The sequence below is a fragment of the Haliotis rufescens genome, unplaced genomic scaffold (genome assembly GCF_023055435.1).
Source record: "Haliotis rufescens isolate VD_foot unplaced genomic scaffold, xgHalRufe1.0.p SCAF_4, whole genome shotgun sequence".
Classification (NCBI taxonomy): Eukaryota; Metazoa; Mollusca; class Gastropoda; order Lepetellida; family Haliotidae; genus Haliotis; species Haliotis rufescens.
In genome coordinates this window covers 42,024,462-42,039,704 of record NW_025964112.1, presented here as the reverse complement: position 1 = coordinate 42,039,704, position 15,243 = coordinate 42,024,462, and the positions used below count along the sequence as shown (strand labels likewise).

Here is a 15,243-nt window from a genome sequence, read left to right as displayed (position 1 = left end):
GAACTCTAAATGTACCAAATGTTATGTGAAAGCATAATAAAGGTGAGGGCACGAGGCCAGTTATCCGCTGTCAAGAAGTTATTTCCCTTAGCCGTGCCAGGATACGTAGGTTCGAATTCCAAATTGTACCGATTATGATCCCTGGTTTGTAAGCACCATGTACATGCACGTGCCTACCCGTGAAGATCCGGGATAGAATAGGTCTTCAAAAACCCATGCTTGCCGTAAAAGGCGACTGTGCTTGTTGTAAGAGGCGACTGACGGGATTGGGTGGTCAGGCTCGCTGACTTGGCGATGCATGTCATCGATCCCAATCACTGGATTGTCTGGTCCATACAGATGGAATATTGCTAAGTGCGGCGTTAAACAACAAACCAACCAACCAACCAAAACTAACGTGCCAAACATCTACCAACGCCAAGTTTGGGTTTGATCCCTCATTAAGCCGCTTATTTTAGGACGGCTTTATTGCTAAAATAAAGTTTTGAATATTGACATTTTGCCATCTCCTATTCGCATTGATAATTAAACATGAACGGCAACAATTGACGTTCCTTTTTCACAGACCAAATCTCTTTTTTCAGTTTCTGTTATTTGTTTCCTGTGCCCTGCTGACCGACCCTGTGTCAATGGGAGATGCGGGTGAGTTCCCCAACAGCATCACACATGGGTGTTGTTGTAATCACACTAATGTATAGTACCCTAGGCTTGCCTAAACATGTTCAATAAAATTGTAGGGGACGTGTTGGGGTGGAATTCGAGATCCCCCTGATAAGGTACAAGGCTTATCTATATTTTACCCGTGCTCGTGGGACTTCATGTGTTTGTGACGGGTGCCACCAGCGGGGCAGAATATGCTCATTTTTTGGTGAACACCTGCTATCATCACAATTTGATTCATAAACACATGTTCATGCTTTTAGCAGAGACTTCTTATGATTATAGAAATGATATTGTGGCACTCATTTACAAGACGTGAGAAGAGAAAAATGCTCAACATAACCATAAGCAACTGGGGGAAATACACTAACAAACATGCTGTAATACTTTTTTACTAAAGTCCACATCAAATATATTTTTCTCAGAGTGTATCACCTATTGTTTTGTTTCCTTTTTCATACTGCAGGGCCCGTAAGTATATTTTTTATATTTATGTAGAACATCATGCTGTTACCGACAACGATGTAATCAGTACTAACCACACTGAATAAGACCGTAAGAAGATACTTTCTAGGATTAGTTTTATTAATCATATTAATCAAGAAGACAACCAATAGGGTTAGTATAAGAAGAAAGTCTTAGATATTTATATTTATTTTCAAGATAGTCAGCCGAAGGGTAAATAATATTTCAAAATGTAAATTATCTCACATTGACCACAGGTCAAGGACGTTTATCACATGACTTATCACATGTAAAACCATAGGCTGCCAGTGTATAATAGGTTCATATCCGTTGGGTTAACCGTGTTTATTTAACTGGAGCTTTGCTTTTGTTGTTTATCAGGTTTTAAATTATTACTAACAAAATGTCATAGAGTGTGTCCTATGATCTGTGGTTCATATGGGCATATTTGTTCTCATTTGATCAGCAGGTCATTCTGATAAAATTCCATCATCCTGGATTAAACCTATCACAATATGCAGAATAATCCATCGTATCAATTATAATATACTTTTTTATATAATCAAAGTAAACATCATAGCTTGCTACTTCTAACTCACTGCAGTTAAGTTGACATAGATGTATAGATCTGAATGCTAACAGGTGAGCTTTAGAACCTTGACACTGTTTAATAATGTAAATACATTCGAAAATCTATTTTCAAATGTCATCGAAATCTACTGAAGATAATGACAATTCAGGTGTAAAAAAATACTACTCTTTAATTCGTTTTCACTTACAAATATAACTTCATTGTTGCCTGCGCTGTAATAATACATCAAATATCATATTTTTCAGCTTCGACTGCCCCGGGAACTGGTAAGTCTACACTGACATTTATTTGAAGTTATACATGACACCTTTTATATACAAATGCTCATAAGTATATATATGCTCACCCCGACAAAGACGGATGTATCAAAGGGGTGACAATAATTATTAGCATGGGTATTACATGGGTCCTCACAACCAACGCTGCAGCTTGGAGGAACCCAGTGAGGACTCCGGGGTAGAACTGGCCTCATTGAGCCCATACTTGAGAAAGGGTGATGGGACTCGTTGAGTTTCACCGGTGGCTACTCATGCTTTCAGTCACTAGTTTTCCTATTAGAGGCCGTCGTGGTAAAGCTGGAATATTACTGACTACAGCATTCTTTCACTCATGACAACACTCAATTTCGGGGAAGATTTTCTCTCTGCGTTTAAAACATAAAACAAGGATCAACGAAAAGAGGAAGGATCTGGTATTGGAAGCGTTGGCTCATCACACCCAATACCCGGGTTCGATTCCCGGCTTTAGCTTGGTGTTCCCAGGTGTGATAGGGATGAATTATTGATGTATAAGCAATACACATTCACTTGACCCATACTAATAGTTCTGAATATCTAAACATAGCATGTGTTAAGTATCTGCAAACAAAGCTATATGCGCTTGTATATTGGGACAGCTCATTGACCATGTTTTTTGTTGCAGGTCTCTTCCCCTGCGGGTTTTCAGAAGCAGACTCTAAACTGCGTCACAATCGATGGGATACAACCAGTAGTAGTATAGAAATACAGGACGGATTCCCTTTCTTCAACACGCTTGAGATGTCTATGTTTGTAAGCAATGAGTTACCATTCAGGTCTTTGAAAGGCATTTAGAAGTGATACACATATGGAAGAGAATATATGGATGTCAACTTCTTGACCCTTGCTATGTCCATTCTTTCACCTATCTGTGCTAATCACCCACCCATTTAAATGTACTGATAAGTGCATATATTTCTTATGCTATTGTAGTTCGCCGTTAAGGGCTGTATTCCTTGGGGACGCCGGAAACTTATGATTGTGGGTTAGAATCCCGTTTCTCCCTGCTTAAATTTCTAGGTTTGTCAGCACCATATCCGTACTCGTGGGTTTCACTAAAGTGTTAAACGTCTGAGATCTTATTCGTTTCGGGCTTTTAAGGGCTGACAGGCCGTGATATAGCTTGAATAATGTTAAGAGAGTTCGTAAACCAAACTGACTCACTCACTATCATTGTCAGACTAACTAGCGTAGCTAAAATAATAGAGTATGCTTGTTTCCCAGGTGGGTGACAATGGCGGCGTGAGCTTTGGAAGGAAATACAACCCATATTACCTGATGGATATGAGCAATGCAAAGACCAAGTATGTGTGTATCTACTGTGATGACTTCGACATCAGATTCGGCGGGGATGTCTTCTACCACATCTATGTCGCTGGAGACGACAATGGTATGTCATGAAGTCTGGCTGATAAAACTGTGGACCGTATCTGTTATAATATTCACCCCGATTTTCTGCTAAGGGAGAAGGCATACATATCGGAGAGGGGTTTGTGTTTTTTTCTTGGTGAGAGAGAGGCCAATGAAGTTATACGAAACAACAACATATTGTTTCTAGTTTCTGGAATGTCCCAGCAATCACACCCGTACCTACATCACCATCCGTATCCATACCATCATCCATACCCACCCCACCATTCATACCCACAACATCATTCGTAACCATACCACCACCCGTACCCACACCGCAACCCATACCACCACCCATACTCCCAACACCACCCATACCCTCACCACCACCCATACGCTCACCACCAACTACAACCCCCACCCATACTCACACCACCACCCATACCCACATCACCACCACCCGCAACCACACCACTATCCGTAACCACACCCACACCCGTACCCTCACCACCACCCATACCCTCACCGACACCGACACTCATACCAACACCTAACACTAACCCCAACCCAAACGCAATACACGCCATACACCAACATCACAAACAGCGATGTCTGACTAAAATCTCCATACAAACGTCAACGTCCTTGATGTCATATGCTGATGTTCAGTATTACATTATCGTTCCAAATGTCCGGACCCGATTACAGCATAAATGACTGGTCAAAATAATCCAGGAACCCATTCACTTTATGTTTTACAGCTAACTTTGTGCTTGACCGGGCGACAAGTGAAGTACGCACGCGGACATCCTTCGGTGGTTTCAGGGCATCCTGGGCTAGTGTGATCACGTGGTCTAGAGTGCCGGAATTTGTCTCCTACTCTGCCTCATCTGCTGCTGTCGGGGTAAAATTACAATGATTATATTTTACATATTATACCTTGTTTACCGGATTTTTACTAGTCCCGTAGGTATGTGCACTAAAACCTAACATTGTGCCTTTTTGTTTAAAAGCATGAAAATTGGCACAATGATAGTTCATGATGGGGGCAATGTGTTCAGACATTACTACATTATGTTGTTATTTATATTTCGCTCTTAGATACGTACTCATTTATGAAGGATCACAAGACTGTCAGAATGCAAAATTTGACCTGAAATAATTGCCATCTTATTATTGTTTTAAATGTTGATTCAGGTAATGTATGTATTGAATTTGATATTCCTTCATTATTTTACTCTCTAAGATGAGTGTGACCTGAATACCATGTAAAGCCTACACTAAAAGTGAAAGTAAAGTGAAAATGTTTATTGAATATGACCATATCATCATGTCTTATAGCAGACATTTCCCCGAATATTGGCAATTTTGGTTGCCATGGACACCATAGGACGAATTTTGATAGGTTCCACATCTAAACATTCTTGTTATGCCCTAAAGTTTCTCAACTTTCATCCTTATATCATAAAAGGAACAATTCGTACATATATCTATCGGACCATGCCTTGAAGGGAGGCTGTTGTGCTTTCAAAATATAAGAATGGGGTGATCTTTAACTTCCATGGGTAATATGGGTGTGGGACTCACGCCTGTGGCAGTTCGTCGTATTGACATATCAACCAATCAGCCGTCTCATGGTTCCTGCTATGTCTTTCAGCGCAGCATCTTCCAGCTGGTGATGATTACAGACGGCCAGGTGGGATTCATGATGTATTTGTTCAGTGATATTGGAGCTTCTGACAACTTCCGCAAGCAGGCTGTCCATGGGTACAGTGACGGTACACAGTTTACCCAGTTAGAATACTCCAGGAGAGAAAGCGAGACAGCCGGTGCAGCAAACTTTGAGAGGTTTACAAAACCCTTTATGCACAGCGTCCTTGGCAACTCCATTGGTAGGTAGATGAATAAACTATTGAACTTTTCAGGCTTTTGTCAACCAGCTCTGCTCAAAATACTAAACATCATGTTATGTAGATAACAGATTAATGTCCTTTTCATACTTCCTGTTATTGCGATGCTATATTTTTCATAAATGTGTGTTTCGTATCTTTGGATATTTTTCAATTTAGCCATTTAGTCATTTATATCAAGTCATTCATTTGTCTTCCTGTTCATGTAGAACAACGTGGAGTCTGGATGTTTAAAGTGGGAGAGTACGTAGCACCAAGCCCAGAGCGCCTCTGCTACCAGTGGTATCTGGAAAATCTTAATCAGCGGACATACTTCAGATCTCGGGCGTCTTTCCTTGGTTCCCAGAATTGTCCCTGCAGGCGAGAACTGCTGCGTTGGAGCGCAGCATTTCTTCCGTTACCTTTTTTTTACGGACAGAGCGTGTACTGTGTCGAGATGCGAGCCACATTTGCGCTTGACACATATGTACGTAATACTGTTCACTTCATTGGATGTTCATTTGCAAAACTCGACTCTCATCATTTCTAACCCGCTTATCTCGAAGTAACGCTATATTGATGTAAGCATAGTATACTCGCTGTTCATTCGATTCATATTTATATCGGCAGCTTGAATTTTTGGACAGTGAGTTCGCATAGTGGTTAAATCGTTCGCTCGTCACGCCTGAGGCCCGGTTTCAATTTCCGTAATGGTTACGATATGTGAAGCCTATTTCTGGTGTCCCCTTCCTTGCTGGAATATATCTAAAATCGGCGTGAAACCATACTCACTCACTCACTCAATTTCATGGCTTGGTTTCGAAAGCTCGTTGCACGCTAACTTGTTGACACCACAGAAATAGTAACAGTTTTGCCAAAAGGTATTTAAATTTGCTTAAAGAACACACTGAAATATATGTTGTTGAAATATCTGTGGTTAACTACGGTACTCACTCACTCACATATTCAATAGGAATGCTGCTACAACAGGTGGGGCAACTTCATCAACAGTCTCCCGAACGCAGGAACTTACAACCGCTACAGCAGGATCCGCGACCCCTCCCGACATGAGCTACAAGACAGTGGCCCCAAGAACTGGTGCTGTAGACAGTCCAACTTGTGTCCCCTCTTTCAATCTGTCAGACCTAGGTCAACGTGCCAATGGAATAGATGGCGGGCCATATTGAGTAAGTATAGTTTTAATTTAACGCCGCTTAGAACAGTGTCAGCTTGATGTGGAAAGCCAGAAGTAATGTAGGTTTTAGTCGTTAACCACTTTGGTGAAACCCGTGAGCACGGATATGGTGCTGACAAACCCAGATTCGAACAAACGATCATAGGTTTCCAGCCTTAGGGACGAAACTCTGCACAGCGTCTCAGATCATTGGGCCAATCGTGCTCCCTGGTACGCATAAGTGCGTACTAGTGCAATCTCCATTATCTGCATATACTTATAATATTCATCCTAGGATTTCGACCGCCTCTGTGGTCTAGTTGTAGAGCGTCTTCCCGGATAGCTGAAGGTCCGGAGTTCGATCCCCGGTCGCGTCATACCAAAAGAAATTGTTGTTACCCCGCCTGGGGTTCGGTATGAAGGGGCTAAAACAAAGACTGGTCGGCTCGGAGTCTGTGTGGGGTATTCACGCTAGACTGTTGTGGCATGGTATCTCAGTTGACTAGAACTATATATTGGCATCAATCCGGATTAGAACAAGCAGCCACACACACACACACACACACACACACACACACACACACACACACACACACACACACATATGCAGTGCAATACTCTTTGACGCGACGTTAAACTTCATTTCACCTCACATCTTTGGATTTGATTATGTATGCACATGGCTTTATTCAAAAATATTTCCATCATTAAAAAACCCCAAATGTGTTGTCATGAAACCGAGTTAAATAAGAAAGGTAATTTGTGTCACTATAATTTTTTTCACTTTTCATCCAGGGTTCATTTTCGGCGACCCCCACTTCATGGCATTGGACGGCACGGTGTTTACTTTCAATGGTTTAGGGGAGTACAAGCTGATTGAACTTCAACCAGAAGATAATACCTTCACCTTCAAGCTACAGTGCCGAACTGCTCAGGCAGTAAACAGCACGGGGGCAAAGGTCAATGCCACTCTATTTTCTGCCTTCGCTGCCGAACAATCAGGTTCTCTCGGATCAGCGAAGGTGCACATTGAACTCAACAACGACAAAACAAGTACGTTTCTTGCCCAAAAAATAATGGGTTGAAGGTAGAATGTCAGTGTTACTGTCATTCATGTTTACGTATTTATGTGAGTTGCCAGCGCTTTGAGCATGCTTTGTGGCGTGGAAGTTAGCGCATTATTGTTATTATAATTATAATTATTATTGTTATTGTTGTTATCATTATAATTTTATTATCATAATGTACAGATTTAAATTTAAAAAATGAAGCAAAGAGGGCTGGTGAGGCTCATCGTCAGCTCAGGGCCCTTGCCTCCTCTACCACAGCCCAGACAGCGAATGGGACTTATCCCGGGAAGCGCTGCCTAGTCAAATCAACCCAGACCTTTTCGGAGAATGTGAAAACTCACCAACACTGCAGCCTTCTGCATTACCAAGATTGTCAGAAGGGCTGTATTCCTGGTAGCAAACCCGGGTACTCTCCCAATGTCAGTCAACAGATTGGGAGGTACCAAACCTAAGACACCGAGAACAATTGGAAGTCGGACAATTGGTACTTGGGATGCAAGCGTGACATTTCGAAAGCGAGGTCTGCATATTTGCCATGTTTTTCCTCAATCTTGTCAATCACATTAGTGTCAAAGGGGACAGAGAATTCAGTGATATAAATCGTTTCATTGGATACATCAAAGAGGACAAGATCAGGTTTGTTGGTCTGGATACGTCCGAGGCTGTAAATGGGCCTGTTCCAAAGAATTTTGTATTGATCATTTTCCATGATGCCCTCTACATATTCCGGGTCGTACCATGGGTGGACCTCTGTGTCAAAACCACAATCATGGCGAAGACGGTAATAAAATGATCGAGCCACCCCATCATGTCGTTTAAGATACTGTTTGTGCCAAAGCTGGGCATCCACTAACAATGTGTTGGACAGTCTCATTTAATTCATTGCATAATCTACATTTCATATTTACATTTTGATGCAAAATCACACATTGACGGTTTCGAGTGGGAAGTGGCAGGTCCTGAGCAGCAAACAAAAAACCTTCTGTTTCACTTTTCAGGCAAGACGACTTCATCCAAGGAAATTTAAAGGACTCTGCAAGATTGCTGATCTTCTCAACACACTGCACATAAACTCGATGCAGTGGTCGTTCAGATTATTATTGTTATTATTATTATTTGTTTGGAAATCTTAAGAAAGTAATTTCTAACCTTAGATCTCTAACAAGATGTATGGACGTGTTTCAGGATTCGTGATCTACTGTGATGATTTGGACATGACTACCCAATTCTACGATGAGGCCAACTTCAGCAGAACATCGGATATTTTTATCGTCTCTAAACTGAACGACACGAGGGCGGAATTTTCCTTCCCTAAAATAGGTACAGTGTAATGTATCACCATGTTTAGGGTGTTTTAGAAAATATGTGAACTTTATCTTTAGTACGCAAGGGGAAATGTCTCCGATAGTAAGTCAAGATCGACAAATACTTGATCACCGAATTAAATAACATAAACATCGACATGATTTCCAGGGGTTGTCGTGACAGTGGCGATCATCTCAGGGACTCTGTCACATTCGGCAGTTCTAGAGGAGAGACACAAGGGCCTACCCAAAGGGCTTCTTGGGAATTACAATGATATCGACACGGATGACTTCATGTCCCCTGATGGAACACTCTACTCAGCTAATTCGACAGACAAGCAGCTGTTTGCTTTCGGCCAATCGTGTAAGTAGAGAAGGAATAAAACTTATAATAGTAGCCAGCATATTATGTTTTCATCATGATGTATTTATCTGAGCAGTTCATCTTTAGAGGTTTGAAAGTCTCCAAGAAGTTATGTTAAACCACCCTGAGTGTGCTAAAACTGTCATCGTTTATCACTATTTTCAATCAACACAGATATTAATTCCAGTTTCCTATTTCTTTTTCAATTTCCTGGTGTACATTTCATTTCATTTTCATTATTCAAATTGCCATGTACCAGATGCGAAATAAACCAGCTCAATATGTACCGTATTCGACGTAATAAGCGCCCCGCTCTAATAAGCGCCCACGGTGATATTTGCTAATATATTGGCCAGTGAACAATCCCAATTAGCACCCCTTCCGATAGATCAGTGTACACAACACTTATTTATTCGCGTATAATACGCACTCGTTTGTTATATGCACCCTTAATTATGGGCAATTAAATTCCGAAAATATGTATCTCTCGTATATAAACATTTCAGGCTGTCAGTATAAACCACGAAATTTATCTTTCGACTCTGTTTTTTTCCACCAAAATAATATTCTAATAAGAGCCCCCTATTTCTAATTTTGAGAGCGCCCTAGGCGCTTATTACGTCGAATACGGAAACTGTATTTTATAAAGCCAACTTCAAAAATACATGATCTGTTCAAAGGGGCCCTGACACAACAATCCGATTCCGTTCTTCATTATTCTCCTGGGCAGAGTATATCCACCTTTACCGACAGCAGCTATACACCTCTGTTTGAGGAAGACATATCAAATGCCGATCGCCAAGATGCAATTGGAATATGCGGTGCCGACAACAAACAGTGCATATTTGACTACGCACTTACGAAGAACGCAGACCTAGCCAAAGCCGCCACTGAACAGATACAGGAAGCGAAGTCGGTAACCGAAACCCTAGGTAAGGTAGGATGGGAACGGGTCGTGTACTCTTTAAAGATTATGAATATGGGTTGGTGAGAGAACTGACAGAGGTGTTCAATTGACGAGAATACTTGTATTTATTGAACAGCAAAACATATATGCTTATCACAATTAAAATGCAGTTCTTAAAGAACAGAGTTTTTACGGAATCGATCGTGGCAGCAGAATAGTAATAACTATACATTTATTCCTTAAAATTGATCAACATATCGTCGGAAAACTTCATGCAGAGATTTTCTGTCAAAAAACATTTTTTCGTGTTCACGTTTTTCAACCTTTGTTATTTTTACAGTACGATATTGCAGTTGTGTAAATTACCTTGTTCTATAAACTGACACGCGAACTGTTCGTAGCACGACGGTATTCGTAAGCCTATGAAAAACTATATACATAGGTAGGTACCACAATACCATAATGCTACGACCGTTTTGTCGATCGGGACCTGGTCTGTTTTGTGTCATTAACTCGTTAAGCATCTTTACATTTCACCTCTCGTATTTAATATGATATTAATACTTTACATTTCACCTTTCGTATTTAATATGATATTAATACTTTACATTTCTCCTTTCGTATTTAATATGATATTAATACTTAAGTTTACATTTCACCTCTCGTATTTAGTATGATATTAAAACTTTACATTTCTCCTCTCGTATTTAGTATGATATTAATACTTTACATTTCACCTCTCGTATTTAGTATGATGTTAATACTTTACATTTCACCTCTCGTATTTAGTATGATATTAATACTTTACATTTCTCCTCTCGTATGGAATATGATATTAATACTTTACACTTCGTGTGTCAGCCAACAGAAACCCGACGTTGGCGGGAACTGACCAGATCAACGTGGAACGCGGGCAAAACGTATCTCTCCAATTCGTGGGAACTGACGCCGATAATGACACTATAAATTACATTATTATCGATCAGCCTACCAACTTCCAACTGAACGCTACTACTGGCTTTGCAACTTGGACACCTGAAAATAGCGACCCAGCCATAATCAGGTAGAATATCTTCACTGTTATGTTTTCCTAATGCTTTGTTAGGTATACTATTTGAGAATGTTGAGGGAAAACTGAATCTGAATCTGTGAGGATACATATATTTACCAAATAAACCATAAATACAGTCGTCTCCGATATACCGTAGACAAGCAACTATTTCCATCGGACAATCTTGTTGGTAGAGAAGTAGTAAAACTGATACTAATAGACTGCATGGTATCAACATGATGGTTGTACCTTAGTGGTTAATCTTTCGAGGTTTGCAAGTCCCCAAGATAATGTTTTAAGAAGCCACTCTGAATGTGTAACACAGTCTCCATATATCCCTCTTTTCCAATTGACATGGATATTGATGAGAGTTTCCTATTCCTATTTAAATTCCCTGCTTCAAGTAGACATGTACATACCACATCAGCAAACGTTTCCTATTTTTGAGATTTTCCTTAATATTCAAATAGCCAAGTGGTAAAGACAAAGAAAGACTTCAAGGCAACACCGCATATAACAACCCAACACCTTCAAAAATACATGTATCCATAGATCCTTGTATATGATTTTTTTTTCAATAATATACCAAGAGGGTAGGATCGGGCTTCTTCATACATATCAACTACTATGTGAAATTGGGGATAGAGCATTTAGGCAAGAAGTAGGTAGGGCGTCTTGTACCATATGTTTCCGTGTTTGTTCAGGTGAAAACTTGATGTGCCTTGCATGTGTTTGTGACAACTACATTAAAAAGACATTTCTTATAATTTGAACATAGTCATATTCTGTATCAAAACGGGCATTTTGCCCAGAAATGACCCACTATACAGGATCGTGACATTATCCGACATAGTCTGTCGTATTCTTTTTACACATAAGCATTTGTTGTACACATTTGCCGCACTCAGCAATATTCCAGCTTTATGACGGCGGTCTGTAAATAATCTCGTCTCGACAAGGCAATCCAGTGATTGACATCATGCGCATGGATGTACGCAATTGGTATACGATGACATGCATCAACTAAGTCAGCGAGCCTGACCTCCCGATCCCGTTAGTCGCTTCTGACGACAAGCATGGGTAGCTGAAGACCAATCTAACCCGGATCTTTATGTATTCTTGACAAGTGTGTTTGAGATAATAAAAGTTGACTGATGTTCTTGTGATAAGGACAACGTTTCGACATGTACATTGTACACTGCTATTACTGATAAACGGCTTATTACAGTGTAAGGTCGCATATGGCAGAAGTAGAATGTGTTCTCAATACTCTCATCAAATGTACACATCTAAATACAGTATCGATTTTTTAAAAGATTATATTCTTTCACCTCAGAGGAATACTATTTATTTCGTTTCAGAATTGCAGCAAATGATTCAAAAGATGCACAGTCGCCCATACTTGACGTTGTGGTGCGGCTATGTATAGGATGTACTGATCATGGAAGGTGTGACTTCACAACGCCAGTTGTCCGACCTGCTTCCCAGAATGATACGTATTTTCAGTTGATGGCTTGTAAATGCAATACAGGCTACTCAGGTAAAACACCGTTCAGCGATACATTTCTTGGATACCTTAAGTTGGGACAGTTCATTTGATAATCGGGGAGGGGCGCGCCTGTTGTAACCCCCCTATTAAATGAATTGCTGGTCCTTTATCAAAAATCTATCCTGGCCACATCGACTGGATGTTCAAGGTCAAAGTAAGGGTCAGGGTCAATGCCGTGTGACTTCTGTTTTGATCCCTTGTGAATTCAGGATCCCATGCATGTTCAGAATTTATGTGCACCTTAAAACCTATGCTGTAAACATCGAACAGTTAGTATTTTCAACAATATGACGGCAAAAGTCTACCTTTGCATTGGTTGTATCTGTCTTGCAGGTGCAGCGTGTGAAAATGACACGGACGGCTGTGCTGATCCCGACGCCTGTGGTTTTGGACGTACCTGCACTGATGTAACCGCTTCAGAAGAAGCACGCACTGGTAATGCATTCAACTGCTCGGCCTGTCCAGACGGGTACGCCTCGGAACCCGGTGCCGCCGCAAATGCAGAATGTAAAAGTACGTGCTGATTAAGTGAGTGAGTTGGGGTTAACGCCGCTTTGAACAGTATTCCAGCTATATCACGGCGTTCCAGCTTAATATGGAAGGAAATCCGAATTGATGAAGGACTCAGACGTTTACCACTTCGGTGATACCCACGAGCACGGGTATGGTGCTGACAAACCTAGAAACTTAATCAGGACGAACCGGGATTCGAACCCACAATCATAAGTTTCTGGCGTGTCCAAGGGACGAAGTTCTGCCCAGCGAAATGCGTCGCCTTGCCGACTGGGCCACCCGTGGCCCCTCTCCGATGCAGACATTGTACATGAATATCGTAGGGTCATTATATAACTTTTTGTATTGGTGTCAAAGTGAGTGTTTTGACAGCATGTCAGATTTGGCAATATAATAACCAAAATAAACTGCCGGGCAAAATAAAGTATACACCCATTTGATAGTGGCTAAAAATGAAAACAAAAAGTGGTTATTCGATAGTGATGTATTTGATACGAGTGTCGGTGTTGTGTTTTCGACCTTATCCTACATGGGTACAAAGAACGAAGCCCCATTTCCCCTGCCGTGATATTGCTGGAATATTGCTAAAATCATATCAACTCACTCATTTGTTACTTTAGGTTAACAGTATTTCGGCGACTGTTTTCAGCAAAGTAACGGTTTCATAACGTTTGTAATTTGTTTTGTCAAATTCAATTTTTCAGCGTATACTTAATTTTGTCCGGTAGTTTAGTAGGACACTGATCAAAGTATTTGATAGGCATTTAGAAGTTAGGGGATCATGAATACATGACACGTTTTAAGGGATAGCAACTTCTTTTATTCATTGTACGACTTTCTGATGAAGGAGCAAGAAGTAGCTGTGAAACGTCGTACAAAGAATATAAAGAAGTTGCTTTCCATAACAAGTGTAATGTATTCAGGATACTGATTATAATGAGCTTTGTGTTATTATAATGTATGAAGGTATGCAGACGACTACACTGTGAGCAGTACAAACCTACATGTTCCTTGTCCCATTAGGTAAAAGCCTGAGACCGAAACACGTGTATGTCCTTAACACGACGGGGCTGTAACAATTACAGGACAAAGCATTTTGACGCAGTTATAATGATTTGAACGTATGTTTACAGATATCAACGAATGCTTAAACGGAACAGGACCGTGCCCGTCCAATTCTAAATGTGAAGACACCGTCGGTTCCTTCATGTGCATGTGTGAGAAGGGGTATAGAGAAGATAGTTCCAAACTCTGTGTCGGTGAGTGAATGTTGAAGTAAAGCTTTATTGTTACATGGTGCCCCAGAATACAGCTATCTCAAAGAAAAGGTATCCTTTGTTGACTAAGAAGAACTTAATAGCACAACGTCCTTTGTTTTTATAAAATGTTTGATAAAAGATGTGATAATCTTTCCTTATGCCCTGAGGCAAGCAGGTAGGAACATTCAAAATTTGACGCATCGGGGACAAAAATTATGTCCGACGCAATTCCTTTTCAACTCGTACGTGTTCACCTTTTCGCGAGCACCTTGTGTCCCGACTATTTCATAGGGATTCATAAACACATGCTTCGTCTCTGAGGTTGACATATATATTTATATGATTGTAGAAATGTTTTTGTCACCTTTTTCACGTGTCCGTAATTTTATTTTATTTTCTTGAAGACATCGACGAGTGTAACGAACAAAGCAACGACTGTATTCAAACATGCAACAACACCGACGGCGGCTGGCAATGCGGCTGTTACAATGGATACACCCTCAATGCTGATAATAAAACATGCAACGAAAGTAAGTGTAACCTATTACAGGAAATAGCGGGTAGCAGGTTGTCCATACTATTGTGTTAGTTTACATATACTCTAGCGGGTGCAACGCGTAATGTGTAAGATGGCCTACCTTGTACGTACCAATTGTATCAGTGTCCAGTCGTGTGTAAGATGGTCTACCTTGTATGTACCAATTGTATCAGTGTCCAGTCGTGTGTAAGATGGTCTACCTTGTATGTTCCAATTGTATCAGTGTCCAATCGTGTATAAGATGGTCTACTTTGTATGTACC

General features: G+C 40.7%; 1 protein-coding gene across 1 annotated transcript in view; it reads left to right on the top strand.

Moving 5' to 3' along the window:
* LOC124135956 overlaps positions 1-15,243 on the top strand; it is a 53,009-nt gene that overhangs the window by 12,001 nt on the left and 25,765 nt on the right. The window contains exons 7-24 of the mRNA XM_046501673.2: positions 585-642; positions 1,127-1,131; positions 1,963-1,983; positions 2,639-2,766; positions 3,238-3,403; positions 4,125-4,267; positions 5,021-5,255; positions 5,483-5,739; positions 6,226-6,439; positions 7,222-7,479; positions 8,682-8,816; positions 8,970-9,164; positions 9,845-10,096; positions 10,933-11,134; positions 12,484-12,662; positions 13,005-13,184; positions 14,318-14,443; positions 14,848-14,973. Coding sequence (XP_046357629.2) covers positions 585-642; positions 1,127-1,131; positions 1,963-1,983; positions 2,639-2,766; positions 3,238-3,403; positions 4,125-4,267; positions 5,021-5,255; positions 5,483-5,739; positions 6,226-6,439; positions 7,222-7,479; positions 8,682-8,816; positions 8,970-9,164; positions 9,845-10,096; positions 10,933-11,134; positions 12,484-12,662; positions 13,005-13,184; positions 14,318-14,443; positions 14,848-14,973 — 2,880 coding nt within the window. The remainder of the gene's footprint in view (positions 1-584; positions 643-1,126; positions 1,132-1,962; positions 1,984-2,638; positions 2,767-3,237; positions 3,404-4,124; positions 4,268-5,020; positions 5,256-5,482; positions 5,740-6,225; positions 6,440-7,221; positions 7,480-8,681; positions 8,817-8,969; positions 9,165-9,844; positions 10,097-10,932; positions 11,135-12,483; positions 12,663-13,004; positions 13,185-14,317; positions 14,444-14,847; positions 14,974-15,243) is intronic.